Raw genomic sequence first — 13,155 nt, 5'->3', positions numbered from 1 at the left:
TCCTAAAAATCAGCCATTGAGATGAAAATCCTATGGGGCACAGTTGTACCCTGACACACATGGAGTCTGAGCCCGCTCCTCCGGAACTGTTTTTTTTTCCTTCCCTGCAGAGGCAACTTTTTTTCTGGTAAGCACTTAGGAAAGTTCCCTCCAGGAGGCGACAGGGATCCCGGGACAGTTCAGGGGTGACGGAGGGAGGGAGGTAGGAGACCTGGCAAGGAAGCCCCTCGAGTCCTGGCCGCCTGTCTCGTTTCTCTCGCAACTCTAGGACCTAGCTCATGCATCCGGGATCGTGGCCAAGGCCTGGGTCACTGCCGCTCCGCCCTCACGCGGCGACATGCAGACAGTCCCCGAGACTCCCCCACCTTTGGTTGCGTGGTGGTGAGCGGGATCGCTCCGGCCAAGGCCGCGGTGGGCGGGATCTGAGGCGGGGTTATTAAGGCGCAGCCGCGGTGCGCTGGGGACTTCGTGTTCCGAGGGCTGCAAGCGACGCCGGGGCTCTCGGGGTTTGCGACTGCCGGCGCCGTCGTCATGTCTCGGATGCTGTCGGAGACGCGGGCCGCCTCGGGCGTCCCTGCCCGGCCGGCCACGGTGCTGGGCGCCATGGAGATGGGGCGCCGCATGGACGCGCCCGCCAGCGCCGAGGCCGTGCGCGCCTTCTTGGAGCGCGGCCACACGGAGGTGGACACGGCCTTCGCGTACGGCGACGGCCAGTCTGAGAGCATTTTGGGAGGCCTGGGCCTCCGGCTGGGCGCCAGCGGCTGCAAAGGTACCGCCTGGGGCCCGTCTCGGACCCCTGAGCTGCCCTGAGGGAGCCGATCCTGGCCGGCCGGACGCTGAGCCGTGCGCGCCGTGCACTGCCCTACTCTGCGGTGCGCGGCCAGGATGCCTGGCTTCGGCCCCCTGCCCGGGCGCCGACCTCCCCCTATTCAGCTCTTGAACCCCAAGCCCCTCAAGGCCGCGCACATCCTCTCCTTTCCCTCCGGCAAAGGTAGCCCAGGACCCTCCGCGGGGCGATTTCCAACCCTGGCCTAGCCTGGAACGATTTAGCCAGCCCATCTCTGGGGCCCTGAAAACACTGGAATCTAGAACTGTGTAGCCCTGCCCTACTGCACCCCGCAGGAACCCTTGAGCTGCAGGGATCCTGCCCACCCACCCACTGCCCCTCCCACCCTGCGTTTTCTGTCCCAGATCAGACTTTGGTATGGGCGGGTCATCTACTCTTTTCCAGCCTTGCTGTGCACCAGACTTTGCTCCCCATAGTTCCTTGTGCCCTGTTCAGGAGACAGTGCCTCCCCACTAGGGTGGCAGCGCCTGGAAGCCCAAGTAGCACTGTAGGGAGGGTATAGTCTGACGGGGGAGAAGGCGAGGAAGCAGGTAAAGTCTAACTGTCCTCTCTGTTAGTCTGTCTGAGGCTTGTTGATGTGAAGGAATCCCAGGAAAATTGACACTAATCCATTGCAGGGAAGCTCAGATTCTAGAGTTGGCTGGAGAGCCCAGAAGATGGAGCACTTCCTGGGAGAGAACTATTGAAGAAAGCTCCTCTGAAAAGGGAACATTGGAGTTCCACCTTAAAGAAGCCATAGGAGCTTGCCAGGAATGTAAGAAGTGAGGGTATTCCTGACAGGGGCATGAGTGTGCAAAGGCAATGGGAAATGCCAAGGGTGTTGGAGGTGTGGCCTGTAGGCAGATGCAGCTTAAGTGGAAGGTTTGTGATGGGGGCACGTGACTCTCCCTCAGTCTGATGGCATTGGAAGTGCTCAGGATGGGGACTGGCTGGCACATAGTGAGGGCTCAGAAGTGTTAGCTGTTACTGGGGACACTGGTGGTTCAACGGTAGACTTCTTGCCTTCCACGTAGTAGACTGGAGTTTAATTCCTGGCCAATGCACCTCATGTGTAGCTGTTGCAGGGCAGGGCTTCTCACCTCGGGACTAAGCCCTGCCTAGGTTCTTACCTTCTTCTGACCAAGAATGACCAGGAGAGGTTCAGAGGTTCCTCATGAACAAAGGTTTATTAGGAAAAGGCTTGCAAGAGAGAGATAGAGAGGGGTTTTCACCTACACTAGCCTCCAGTCTTTCTCTGAATGAAGGATTTCTTAGGGCTTATAAAAAGGCATTATCTTTATTCATTAGGTGAGTGGAGATTTTCAGGAGAAGAGGAGGGGTTATGAAAATCAAGTGCACAGGCAGTTGGGATTCAAGATGGATTTCCTCACAGAGGTTGCTGGAACTAAGATGGAGTCTGTTGCTGGAACTAAGATGGAGTCTGTTGATTGAACTAAGATGGATTTCCTCTCAGAGGCTGCTGGGATGTTGAACAGGACTTATTCTGGGATGTTGCACATGAGCGATGTCACTGGATCCTGGCTCGAGTCCCGGCAAGGGATCTTTGTTCATGATTATCTCATGTGGAAGGTCATTCATAGGTTAACTTGACATTTACTGAGTATGCTCTGCACCTGGTAGGGGACTTGAAAAACAACTCAGGAGGGTTATCAGAAATTTATAGCTGGTCAAGCATGTAGGGATAGGAAATGTGGCCCCTTATTTTGTATAAGCACCTAGTGTGTTAGTCACAAGGAGTCCGCGAGTGCCAGCAGTAAAAGTTATATGGTGGTCTGCACTTAGGTTCAGATTCCAAGAATACTGAATCAGAGGCCTTTTAATTATAGCCAGCCTGATCTCTTGCCCGTCTCATAGCTACTACTTGTCTGTCAGCGGAGTGTTGCCTGTTGTTATGATGCTGAACAGGTTTCAGCAGAGCTTCCAGACTAAGATGGACTAGGAAGAACGGCCTGGCGATCGACTTTAGAAAATCAGCCAGTAAAACCCTATGGATCACAAATGGTCCATCCACAACCGAAGGTGGGGATGGCACAGGAGCAAGCAGTGTTTCACTCTGTCGTTCACTGAGTTGCCTTGAGTTGGTGGCTGGCTGACTCCATGGCAGCTAATGACAACAACCTTGTTGTTATGAGTGTTAACACAGTTTCCTCCTTCCACGCTGAGGCTCTTTCTTCTCTCCCTCCGGTGGTGCCTTGCTGGGTTTCTCCTGATTGACAGCCTGGTAGATCTGCAATAAAACGGAACTGTGAGCGTGTCTCAGCACTGCCTTTTTTCTAGATCATCTGGCTGCCTCTCAGTGGGAACTCCCGATTTTATTTCTGATAGTTTAAAAATCCTCCAACCCCTTTCTCTTCCCTTCTTGAGGCTAGGGGCTAGTCAGATCCCAGATGTGAAGCTAAGTTCACACTGGGCAGTGGGGAGGTGGGGGTGGTTTTGAGGAAGTGGTGGAGTGAAAAAATCCCAAGCTGGCTTACTCCCAAGTCTCAAGAGGTCTAGTGAGTGCCCTTGGCCTGCTGAAGTGACTTTCCAAGTGTGAAAAGTCTCTCTCTCACCTATCAGTCCAGCTAGCTAGCATTCTTAATGGGAGTGGTGAGAAAATTGTGTAAAGCACACCTGGATGGCAGACCACAGGCTTGCTTCATGGGGAGATTTCTCTTAATTGCTCCCTGCCTTCCCCTCCCAGCGGCCTACCTTGTGGCCTCTGCATCTCCCTTCTGGATTCCTTCCGCAGCCTCCTTACTGGTCTCCTTGCTTCCAGACGTGCTCAGTTTCTATGTCTACGCTTCAGCCAGAGTCATCTTTTAAAACCACAAAGCTGACCATTTAGTGCCCCACAGCCCTCTGAAGCCCAGACTCCATGGGGTGAACTCAAGGCCCCTTGGGATCTGGGCTGTGCCTCTTCTCTTGCCATGTGTCTTACCTGGACCTTGGGCTCTAGGTACAAGGAATCACAGGCTTGGCCTCTCTGGGCATTTGCCCCTGTCCCCACACTCTGGAATGTGCTTCCCGCCCTTCTTCAGCTGGCTGCCTCTGACTTCCACTTGCAGATTCTGAGTTAGGGTCACCATCTAAGGCAAACCTTCTCTGAACTCCCATATGGACCTCACGCCTCCATGCCCTGGGCTCCTCTAGCACCTGATACATTTCTCTGCCACCTTGACTGTGCAGTGGCCAACAGATTATGAGTCCTTGAGGACAGGAAACGTGTCCCCATGCATCTCCCTCTGTCAGCCCCTAGTGCAATGCCTTGCCTGGCACATTCAGCTGCCTAGGAAATCATCAGCATAGTGATGACAGGTTCATCCTCCCTACAAGGTTTGTGCCATTATTACTCCAATCGAGGGGGCTGAGATTCAGAGAGGTTAAGTAACTTGGTCAAGGTCACACAGCTAGCAATGGTGGAGCTGGGATTTGAACCTGGCTCTGTTTCTTAATCATTACACTAAGCTCCCTCCAATGATTGGTAAACTGGCCTGAGCTAACCTCCATTTTTCTTCCCACAAAGTAAAAATTGCCACCAAGGCCAATCCATTGTTTGGGAAGTCACTGAAGCCTGACAGTCTCCGGTCCCAGCTGGAGACGTCACTGAAACGGTTGCAGTGCACCCAGGTGGACCTCTTCTACCTACATTTGCCTGACCACAGCACCCCTGTGGAAGAGACTCTGCGTGCCTGCCACCAGCTGCACCGGGAGGTAAGGGTAACCACCTTAGCTCTGGAGGGTGTCTGCTTCTCCCCCTCTTGCCCTCTCACTACCCAGGAGAGTGGAGGCGCAGGGAAGTCCCAGGTGGAGCTGGCACAGACATCATTCCCACGGTCTCCACTGGCTCTCCCCTTCCTGGTCTTCTGGGCTGCGGTGGGTTCTGATCACGGCCCCTCCCCTACAGGGCAAGTTTGTGGAGCTTGGCCTCTCCAATTATGCTGCCTGGGAGGTGGCTGAAATCTGTACCCTCTGCAAGGCCCATGGCTGGATCCTGCCGACAGTGTACCAGGTGAGGCCAGGGCCTAGAGGCCTTACCTCCAGGGGTTCTCTTAGCCCCTCTGACTGACCCAGTGCCCTCTGCATAGCAGCCATTCCCCTGCTTAAGTCTGTAGAGGCTTCTGTGGCCCTCAGGATAAAGTCTGAGCCCCTCAGCCTGGCAGACAGGTGCCTGCATGCTCCAGCCCCACCTCCCTTTCCTGCCTCAGTGCCCACCTGGGTGATTTCCTTTCCTGCCTCATGCTGCACTTCAGGTGGAACACACTAACCCCCTGCTTCCCTGGCCAGAGTGCTCAGGTCTCACTTAGATGGTTCTGCCCCAGGGAAAACCGTGGGGCCTTGAGTTCACCCGATGGAGAGTTCCTGAGAGTCCCAGAGGAGCCTGAGATCTCATGGTCTCCCTTATCTCCTGCTGTTCATTCAGCAAGTGTTTGTAAACCTGTTTGGTGCCAGGCCCTGGTCACAGAACTGACTAGTGGATTATAATTGCCTCTTGTCCTAGTTATACCTTACTCCATCATACCTGACTATACCCTCCCTGACTATAAACTCTTTCAGGGCAAGTACCTTGTCCTCTTGGCTCATGGATGTAAATCCTGTGTCCAGCCCATAGTTGGGGCTGGTCAAGGTTGGCAGAATGATCAATCCAAGTCCAGTTTTCCTTGGGCACACACTGTCCCCACCACCACTAAGTATATGCCCTGTGGTTAAGGTCCTGGGAGGGTCTGACCTGAGGGTTCTACAAAAGTAAAGCTGGGCCTCTCTCTTGACTTGTCCGTCCCCACCTGCTGGCCCCTCTACCCGCAGGGCATGTACAACGCCACCACCCGGCAGGTGGAAACAGAACTGTTCCCCTGCCTCAGGCATTTTGGATTGAGGTTCTATGCCTACAACCCTTTGGCTGGTATGAGTGCTGTGGGGACAGGTTCTCCTGGGGTGGGAGCGCATTCCTGGCCCCAGCTCTGCCTCTTCCCAACTCAGTGGGTACCCAGCCCAGGACCTGGGAGGAGGGAGGGGTTTGACAGGAGACTGGGCCGTGTTCTCCGTCCCTCTTGGGTCCCCCATCATCCCCAAGCCCAGGGCCACCAGGGATCTCCAGCCTGTCTGGGAGCAGTCTGGCCAGGGGACTGATTGTAGCCTTCCTGCAGGTGGCCTACTGACTGGCAAGTACAAGTACGAGGACAAGGACGAGAAACAGCCCGTGGGCCGCTTCTTTGGGAATAATTGGGCTGAGATCTACAGGGATCGGTGAGCTGGGGGGAGGTGGTGTGGGACCCCCTCGTCTGAAATAGGCAGCCTCTGAGGCTGCTCTCCTGGCAGCCAGGACCTTCGCCTGCTGTCACAACTGGGCCCCTGGATTTATCGAGTCCCCCTTCCCGTCTTGGATATCCTCCTGTGTCTCTGCGGGCCTGGATTGGGAGTGAGGATCCTGTGTCCTTGAGGAAGAGCTCAACCTCTGCCCAGAGTGGAGGAGGAACCTTGCATTGGAACTAGGGAAAGCGGGGCTTGGTTCTGTCCCATAACTAGCTGAGCCTGTCCCCCTGGGCAAAATGGGTGTAAGTTTTGTACACTCAGTGGTAAACTTGTCATCAGTGTCTAAAGTCATAGTCGAGCAGCTGTTGGGACCTGCATTCTTCCCTTCCTGTTTTCACTCTTTAAATTTTGAAACATGTTATCAAAGTAATACACGCCCATGGTTAAAAGGAAGCCCTTTTTCTAGTCCCATTCCTGAGGCAACCAGTTTAAACTCAAACAGCCCTTTTCCCTTCAGTAAAGCGGTGTCTCTGAAGCAGATGCTTTTGTTGCTCTTAATTTACCACATTTAGGTATCATGTGTGTGATGTTGGGGAGCTTCTAAAAATGTAGGTCCTGGGCCTCTCCGTGGACACAGAAGCAGAGTCATTAAGGTTAATTTCTGTGTGTGATTTACTTCCTTGCTTTTTGTTTTCTCCTCTTGGGAGGAGGGCAAAAGAAGCCAAGCTTCATGGAGGAGGCTCCAGTGTTTTGTTGAAATGACCAAGGACTTTTTCAGCCATGGAGGGTCTAATATTTGGATCCACCCTGTATGCAATGCTGTGGCGTAAATCCTTATCTGGTACCGCACCGATGCTCTGACGGGGATCACAACAGAGGGTCCTGGACAGAGCAGGAGAAAAATGTAGGAGAAAATTCAAAGTCACAAAAAAAGACCAGACTTATTGGTCTGACAGGGACTAGAGTAACCCTGAGAGTATGGCTCTGAGACACCCTTTTAACTCAGTACTGAAATCATTCCTGAAGTTCACCCTTCGGTCAAAGATAAGACAGGTCTATAAAACAAAAGTAACACATGTAGTTCAACCATGTATATGAGACTAAATGGGCAGAGCAGCCTAAAAGCAAAGAGAAGAAAGAAGGAAGGGACAGAAAAACTGGACAAATGGAAATGGGGAGCCCGAGGACAAGAAGGGGAGTGTTGACATCATGGGGTTGTTAAACAATGTCACAAAACAATTTGTGTATTAATTGTTTAATGAGAAACTAATTTGTTCTGCAATCTTTCACTTAAAGCACAATTAAAAAAAAAAAATCCTTATCTGGCACACCCAGGGGTTTGTGATAATGGTGGCCAGGTCGCAGAACCGTCACCCTAAGCAGTGCTTCTCAAGGAGCCGTGCACTGCGCACTGCCCCACCAGGCCCAGGCCGCACCTGGCTGTCACCAGGTCTGCCCTTCAGAGTTCAGAGAGACCAGCTATGCCCATGATCACCTTTACACTTTGTGTTCACCGCTGGGGCTGGCACAGGGTGGTTCCTTTCCTCACTAGGAGAGAAATGTGAGGGTAGGGAGGGCGGGTGGCTCAGCCAAGGCCATAGAACTCAGTCATAGGGTCCCTTCTGTGACTCAGAGGACAGGTGTGGCGCTGAAGCTGCTCCAGGGTCTGATGTGGGGGTTGTGCTGCTAACATCTGGTGAGCATGTTAAACCCGAGGGGTCTCGCCTACTGCACCACCCTCTTCCAGCCTCAGGAAGTGTTGCGATGTGAGGCCCAGAAATGTACGTGTATTCTGCCACTCAGTAATGTAGCACAGAGATAATGGTCTCTTCAGTGCTAGAGGGATTGGGGTCGAGGTGGCTGTCTAGGCTGGCCACCTCGGTGACCCCTATGCTACTGCTCCTGTTCCGCCCTCCCCACCTGCCCAGCTTCTGGAAGGAGAACCACTTCAAGGCCATTGCCCTGGTAGAGAAGGCCCTGCAGGCTACTTATGCCTCCAGTGCCCCCAGCATGACCTCGGCCTCCCTGCGGTGGATGTACCACCACTCCCAGCTCCAGGTAAGCCAATGGTCCCTGGATGCTTACCTTCTGCCCTTTCAGGGAAGCCAGAAACACTTTTACTTGGTGATTTCTAAGCCGTTTTATTTTTTCTTCTAAAATTTCTCTGTTGTATTTTTCCTGGCCAATCCTCCCATTGTTCTTAGCAGTTAACTAAGGACCTGCCCTATAATAAGGGCTTTACGCACTTGGATTTAATTACTACTTAGGCCTTAATGAGGAAGACATGATGGCGCAGTGGTTAAGAGCTACAGCTGCTAACCGAAAGGTTGGCACTTTGAATCTACCAGGAGCTCCTTGGAAACTCTATGGGGCAGCTCCACTTTTCCTATAGTGTCTCTATGAGTCGGAATCAACTCGAGAGCAACGGGGTAACAGGGTAGGCCTTATGAAGTATGATTATCCCAGTTTTACCAGTGAGGAAACCGGGGTGCACACAGCTATTAAGGGGGTCGAAAGTTTAACAGAGCTTTAATCCAAAACCCAGTAGTCTCACTTCTCTGTCTGTTGGTTGTTGGGGGGTTTGCCTCTCTCTTGGCATCCCATGTTTTTTCTAGGCCTGCCCTTCAGAGTTTACAGAGCCTGTCTATGCCCGTGATCACCTTTACACTTTGTGTTCACTTTCTGGGGCTGGCACGGGGTGGTTCCTTTCCTCGCTAGGAGAGAAATGTGAGGGTAGGGAGGGCAGGTTGCTCAGCCAAGGCCACAGAGCCAGAACCTGAGCCCAGGGCGTGTCATAGGGTCCCTTCTGTGACCCAGAGCACAGGTGTGGCGCTGAAGCTGCCCTAGGGCCTGATGTGGGGGTTGTGCTGCTAACATCTGGTGAGCATGTTAAGCCTGAGGGCATGTAGTAGGTGCTGAATAAAGGAGAGCTAAGGGCTTTTACATAACTTTTAATTCCTATCACCACGGTGCAAAACAGAGAGGATAATTGTGTCTCAGAGAGGTTAAGTCAGTATGCCAGGTTATTACAGCTGCTGAGGAACAGAACTGGGCTCTTAACTCAGGTTTGTCTGAGGATGAGGCAGTGTGACAGCAGGGAGATAGAATACAGGGTTTAGAATCACACAGGCACAACTGTTGAAGGCACCTTATATTCCTTCTGCTAGTAGTATACAAGTTATAAATAAATACCAGGTCCTAAGTCTTGACAGGGTAGAGATGGGAGGGGCAGTGTGTGACTGAGGTCACTGGGAAGCAGAAGTGCGTTGACGTCTGGCCGTCTCCCCTTGCAGAGTGCCCGTGGGGATGCGGTCATCCTGGGCATGTCCAGCCTGGAGCAGCTGCAGCAGAACTTGCGGGCGAGTGAGGAAGGGCCCCTGGAGCCTGCCGTTGTGGATGCCTTTGACCAAGCCTGGCATTTGGTTGCCCATGAATGTCCCAACTACTTCCGTTAGGCCCCAACATGGCTCAAGTTGACAAAAGATTCTTTCTCGCCTGTCACCTCTTCCATTCACTCTGGCCAGGTCTTTGCCTTAAGCTGATTTAGCCTGGATTTTCCTAATTGTCTCGAACCATGCATAATTTTTCTAGATTCCTGCCTTGCTCTCTGTGGCCGTCACCATGTGTAAAGACTGGGGCTGAGATCTACTCAGGCTTTTCCTGTCTGAATAAAGCAAACCCTTGGCCTGGCTGTAGCCCAGGCCTGGAGTGAACACCGGGAACCCGTCTCCTCTGCTGCTTTCAACTTGTTTCCCATCATGCCTGGGGGCTTGCTGAGAAAGGGGCAGAACTATGAGCTGGAGTCTTCAAGGACCAAGGTAGTGGGAGGGTCTCAGGGGTACACTGCCTTGCAAGGGTCTCCTCAGTCCCTTCTCTTGAATCCAGCCTGACCTCTCAAGAGTGGGGCCCGAGGTAGCTCTCCCTCTTCTAAGTCAGAGAGAAAAAAGAGGGCCCTACACCCTGAGCAGGATTTTTCTCATTCAGAAATGCCCTCACTAAATACTTAGAAATGAAATAATTTGGGCAAAAATTAGAGGCATCACCAAGGAGAAGAATGAAACCTCCCAGGAGGTGTTAGAACATTTTTAGCTTTTCTACTCAGTATGTACCCCAGGAGTGGTTTTACTGTTATGTCTCTTTACCATTCATAAGATTCTCAGACTTGGCTCTGGGCGCATGGGGCAAGGAAGCCAAGTGCTCATTTCCCTCAGCAAGTCCCTACTCAAAACATGAGGTACCCAAGGCTGGAGAAGAAAAGAAATCTTGAGTCCGGTGGTTGCAGTTTGACCATTCCTAGTGCAGCAGAGTCAGTCCCACGCTGGGTGAGGGGTGGGGCAAACAGCAGCCAGCCCCTGAAGCAGTCGCAAAGTGATCAAAGGGGCTCAGCCTGGAAATCCAGACAAAAGCGCAGATGCAAATGACTCTTTGTTCTAAGAAAAGTCCCATTTGCTCCCTAGAGGCAGGTAACCTTCTTTATACAAAGAATTCACTGTCCTTTGTCTTTGTCCATAGCAAAATGGATGCTTCCCCAAGAGGGGTGGTGTATCACTTATTGTTGCACCATAAGGCACCATGAAATTGAGTTGCTTAAAACAGTAGCAATCTCCCAAGTTGACCTATAGATTCAACAGAAATCCCTATCAGAATCCCAGCTGGCATATTCTTATAAAAAATTGAAAATGAGAAACCAAAAATCAAAACAAAACCCCTTGCCTCAAGTTAATTCTGACTCGCAGTGACCCTGTAGGACACGGTAGAAGTGCCCCATAGCGTTTCCAAGGAGTGCCTGGTGGGTTCCAACTGCCAACCTTTTGGTTAGCAGCCGTAGCTCTTAACCACTATGCCACGACGGTTTCCAGAAATTGACAAAATGATCCTAAAATTCATTTGGAGTTCAAGGGACCCGGACTAGCCAAAATGATGTTGAAAAAGAACAAAGTCAGAGGACTCAAAACACTTCCAGATTCAAAAGCTGCTGTAATTGAGACAAAGGATAGATCGATGGAATTGAGAGTCCCAAGATAAACCCTTACATTTACTGTCAGTTGATTTTAGAGAAGAGTACCTAGACAACTGAATGGAGAAAGGATAGACTTTTAAATAAATGGTTCTGAGATAACTGAATATTCACATAAAAAGTATAAAGCTGGATCCCTTCCTCACACCGTACCCAAAAATGAACTCAAAATGGACCAAAAACCTAAATGTAAGAGTTAAAATTAGAAAATTCTTAGAAGAAAATGTAGGAGTAAATCTTCATGATGTTGGAGTAGGCAGTGGTTTCTTAGATGAAACAACAAAAGCACAAGCAACAAAAGAAAAAATAATCAAAATTTGAAAAGTTCATAAAAAGGAAGAATGAAAAACACCAAAGATGCAAAATAATTATGAGCCTAAAAGACAAAAAGGATCACATAAACCACAGACTGTATTAGCCTGAGGCCAGAAGAACTAGATGGTACCCAGCCACAACCGATGACTGTCCTGACAGGAAACTCAACAGAGAAACGCTGAGGGAGCAGGAGAGCAGTGGGATGCAGACCCCAAATTCTCGTAAAAAGACCAGACTTAATGGTCCGACTGGGAATGGAGGAACCCTGGAGGCCATGGATCCCAGGGCAGGAACCATTCCCAAAGCCAACTCTTCAGACAGGGATTTTTTTTTTTTTTTTTTATGGAAAATGAGACTGATGAAGAGTGAGCTTCTTGGATCAAGTGATCACATGAGACTGTGTTGGCATCTCCTGTCTGGAGGGGAGATGAGAGGTCAGAGGGGGCCAGAAGCTACCTGAATGGACACGAGGAGAGAGAGTGGAGGGAAGTACTGTGCTGTCTCATCAGAGGGAGAGCAATTAGGAGTGTCTAGCAAGGTGTATGTAAATTTTTGTATGAGCAACTGACCTGATTTGTAAACCTTCACTTAAAGCACAATAAAAATTAATTAAAAAAAAAAAGTTCATGAAGCACCATCAAGAAAGTGAAAGGACAACCCACAGAAAGGGAGAAAATATTTACAAATCGTGTATCTGATAAAGGACTTGTATGTAGAATATGTCAGGAATTTGAAAAAATAAAGGCAACTCAGTCAAAAAATGGGCAAAGAATCTGAATAGATGTTTCTCCAAAGGAGGTAGACTATGGCCAGTAAGCACATGAAAAAGTCAACATCATTATTCCTGAGGAAAATCCATGTCAAAAGCACAATGAGTTACCACTTCACACCCACTTTGTTTTTAGGTGCCATTGAGTTGGTTCCAACTCGTGGTAACCCTCTGTACAACACAAGGAAACACTGCCTGGTCCTGCACCATCCTCACGATCATTTTTTGGAGCCCATTGTTGCAGCCACTGTGTCAGTCCATCTCGTTGTGGGTCTTCCTCTTTTTCACTGACCCTCTACTGTACCAAGCATGATGTCTTTCACCAGGGACTGTACCCTCTTGATAACATGTCCAAAGTACATGTTCTCCCTTCCAAGGAGCATTCTGGCTGTACTCCTTCCAAGACAGATTTCTTCATTCTTCTGGCAGTTCATGGCATATTCAATATTCTTCGCCAACACTATAATTCAAAGGCATCAATTCTTCTTCGGTCTTCCGTATTCACTGTTCAGCTTTTACATGCATTCGAAGTAATTGAAAATAGCATGGCTTGGGTCAGGTGAGCCTTAGTCCTAAAGGTGACATGTTTGCTTTTAAACACTCTAAAGAGGTCTTTTTTAGCAGATTTGTCCCATGCAATACATTGTTTGATTTCTTGCCAGCTGCTTCGATGGGCTTTGATTATGGACCCAAGTAAATGAAATCCTTGTCAACTTCAATTTTTTCTCCACTGATCATTTTACTTATTGGTCCAGTTGTGAGAATTTTTCTTTTTTTTTATGTTGAAATGTAATCCATACCGAGGGCTGTAGTTTTTGATCTTTGGTAAGTGCTTCAAGTCCTCTTCACTTTCGGCAAGCAAGATTGTGTCATCTGCACATGTCAGGTTATTAATTAGTCATCCTCCAGTCCTGATACTGTGTTCTTCATCTAGCCCAGTTTTTCCAGATTATTTGCTTGGGATTATTTGAATAA

The 13,155-nt window shown here is 50.2% G+C and overlaps 1 protein-coding gene across 1 annotated transcript; it reads left to right on the top strand.

Moving 5' to 3' along the window:
* Positions 1-15: 15 nt before the first annotated feature.
* On the top strand, positions 16-9,534 carry LOC135230700 (aflatoxin B1 aldehyde reductase member 3-like). The gene is made up of 8 exons (XM_064281383.1): positions 16-127; positions 269-769; positions 4,353-4,540; positions 4,734-4,838; positions 5,633-5,729; positions 5,974-6,073; positions 8,008-8,137; positions 9,373-9,534. The coding sequence occupies exons 2-8, from the start codon at positions 532-534 to the stop codon at positions 9,532-9,534; spliced, it is 1,020 nt and encodes a 339-aa protein (XP_064137453.1). The 5' UTR covers positions 16-127; positions 269-531.
* The last annotated feature ends 3,621 nt before the right edge of the window (positions 9,535-13,155 follow it).

Source organism: Loxodonta africana, chromosome 3 (assembly GCF_030014295.1).
Source record: "Loxodonta africana isolate mLoxAfr1 chromosome 3, mLoxAfr1.hap2, whole genome shotgun sequence".
Classification (NCBI taxonomy): Eukaryota; Metazoa; Chordata; class Mammalia; order Proboscidea; family Elephantidae; genus Loxodonta; species Loxodonta africana.
This window is presented reverse-complemented; position numbering and strand designations above follow the sequence as displayed.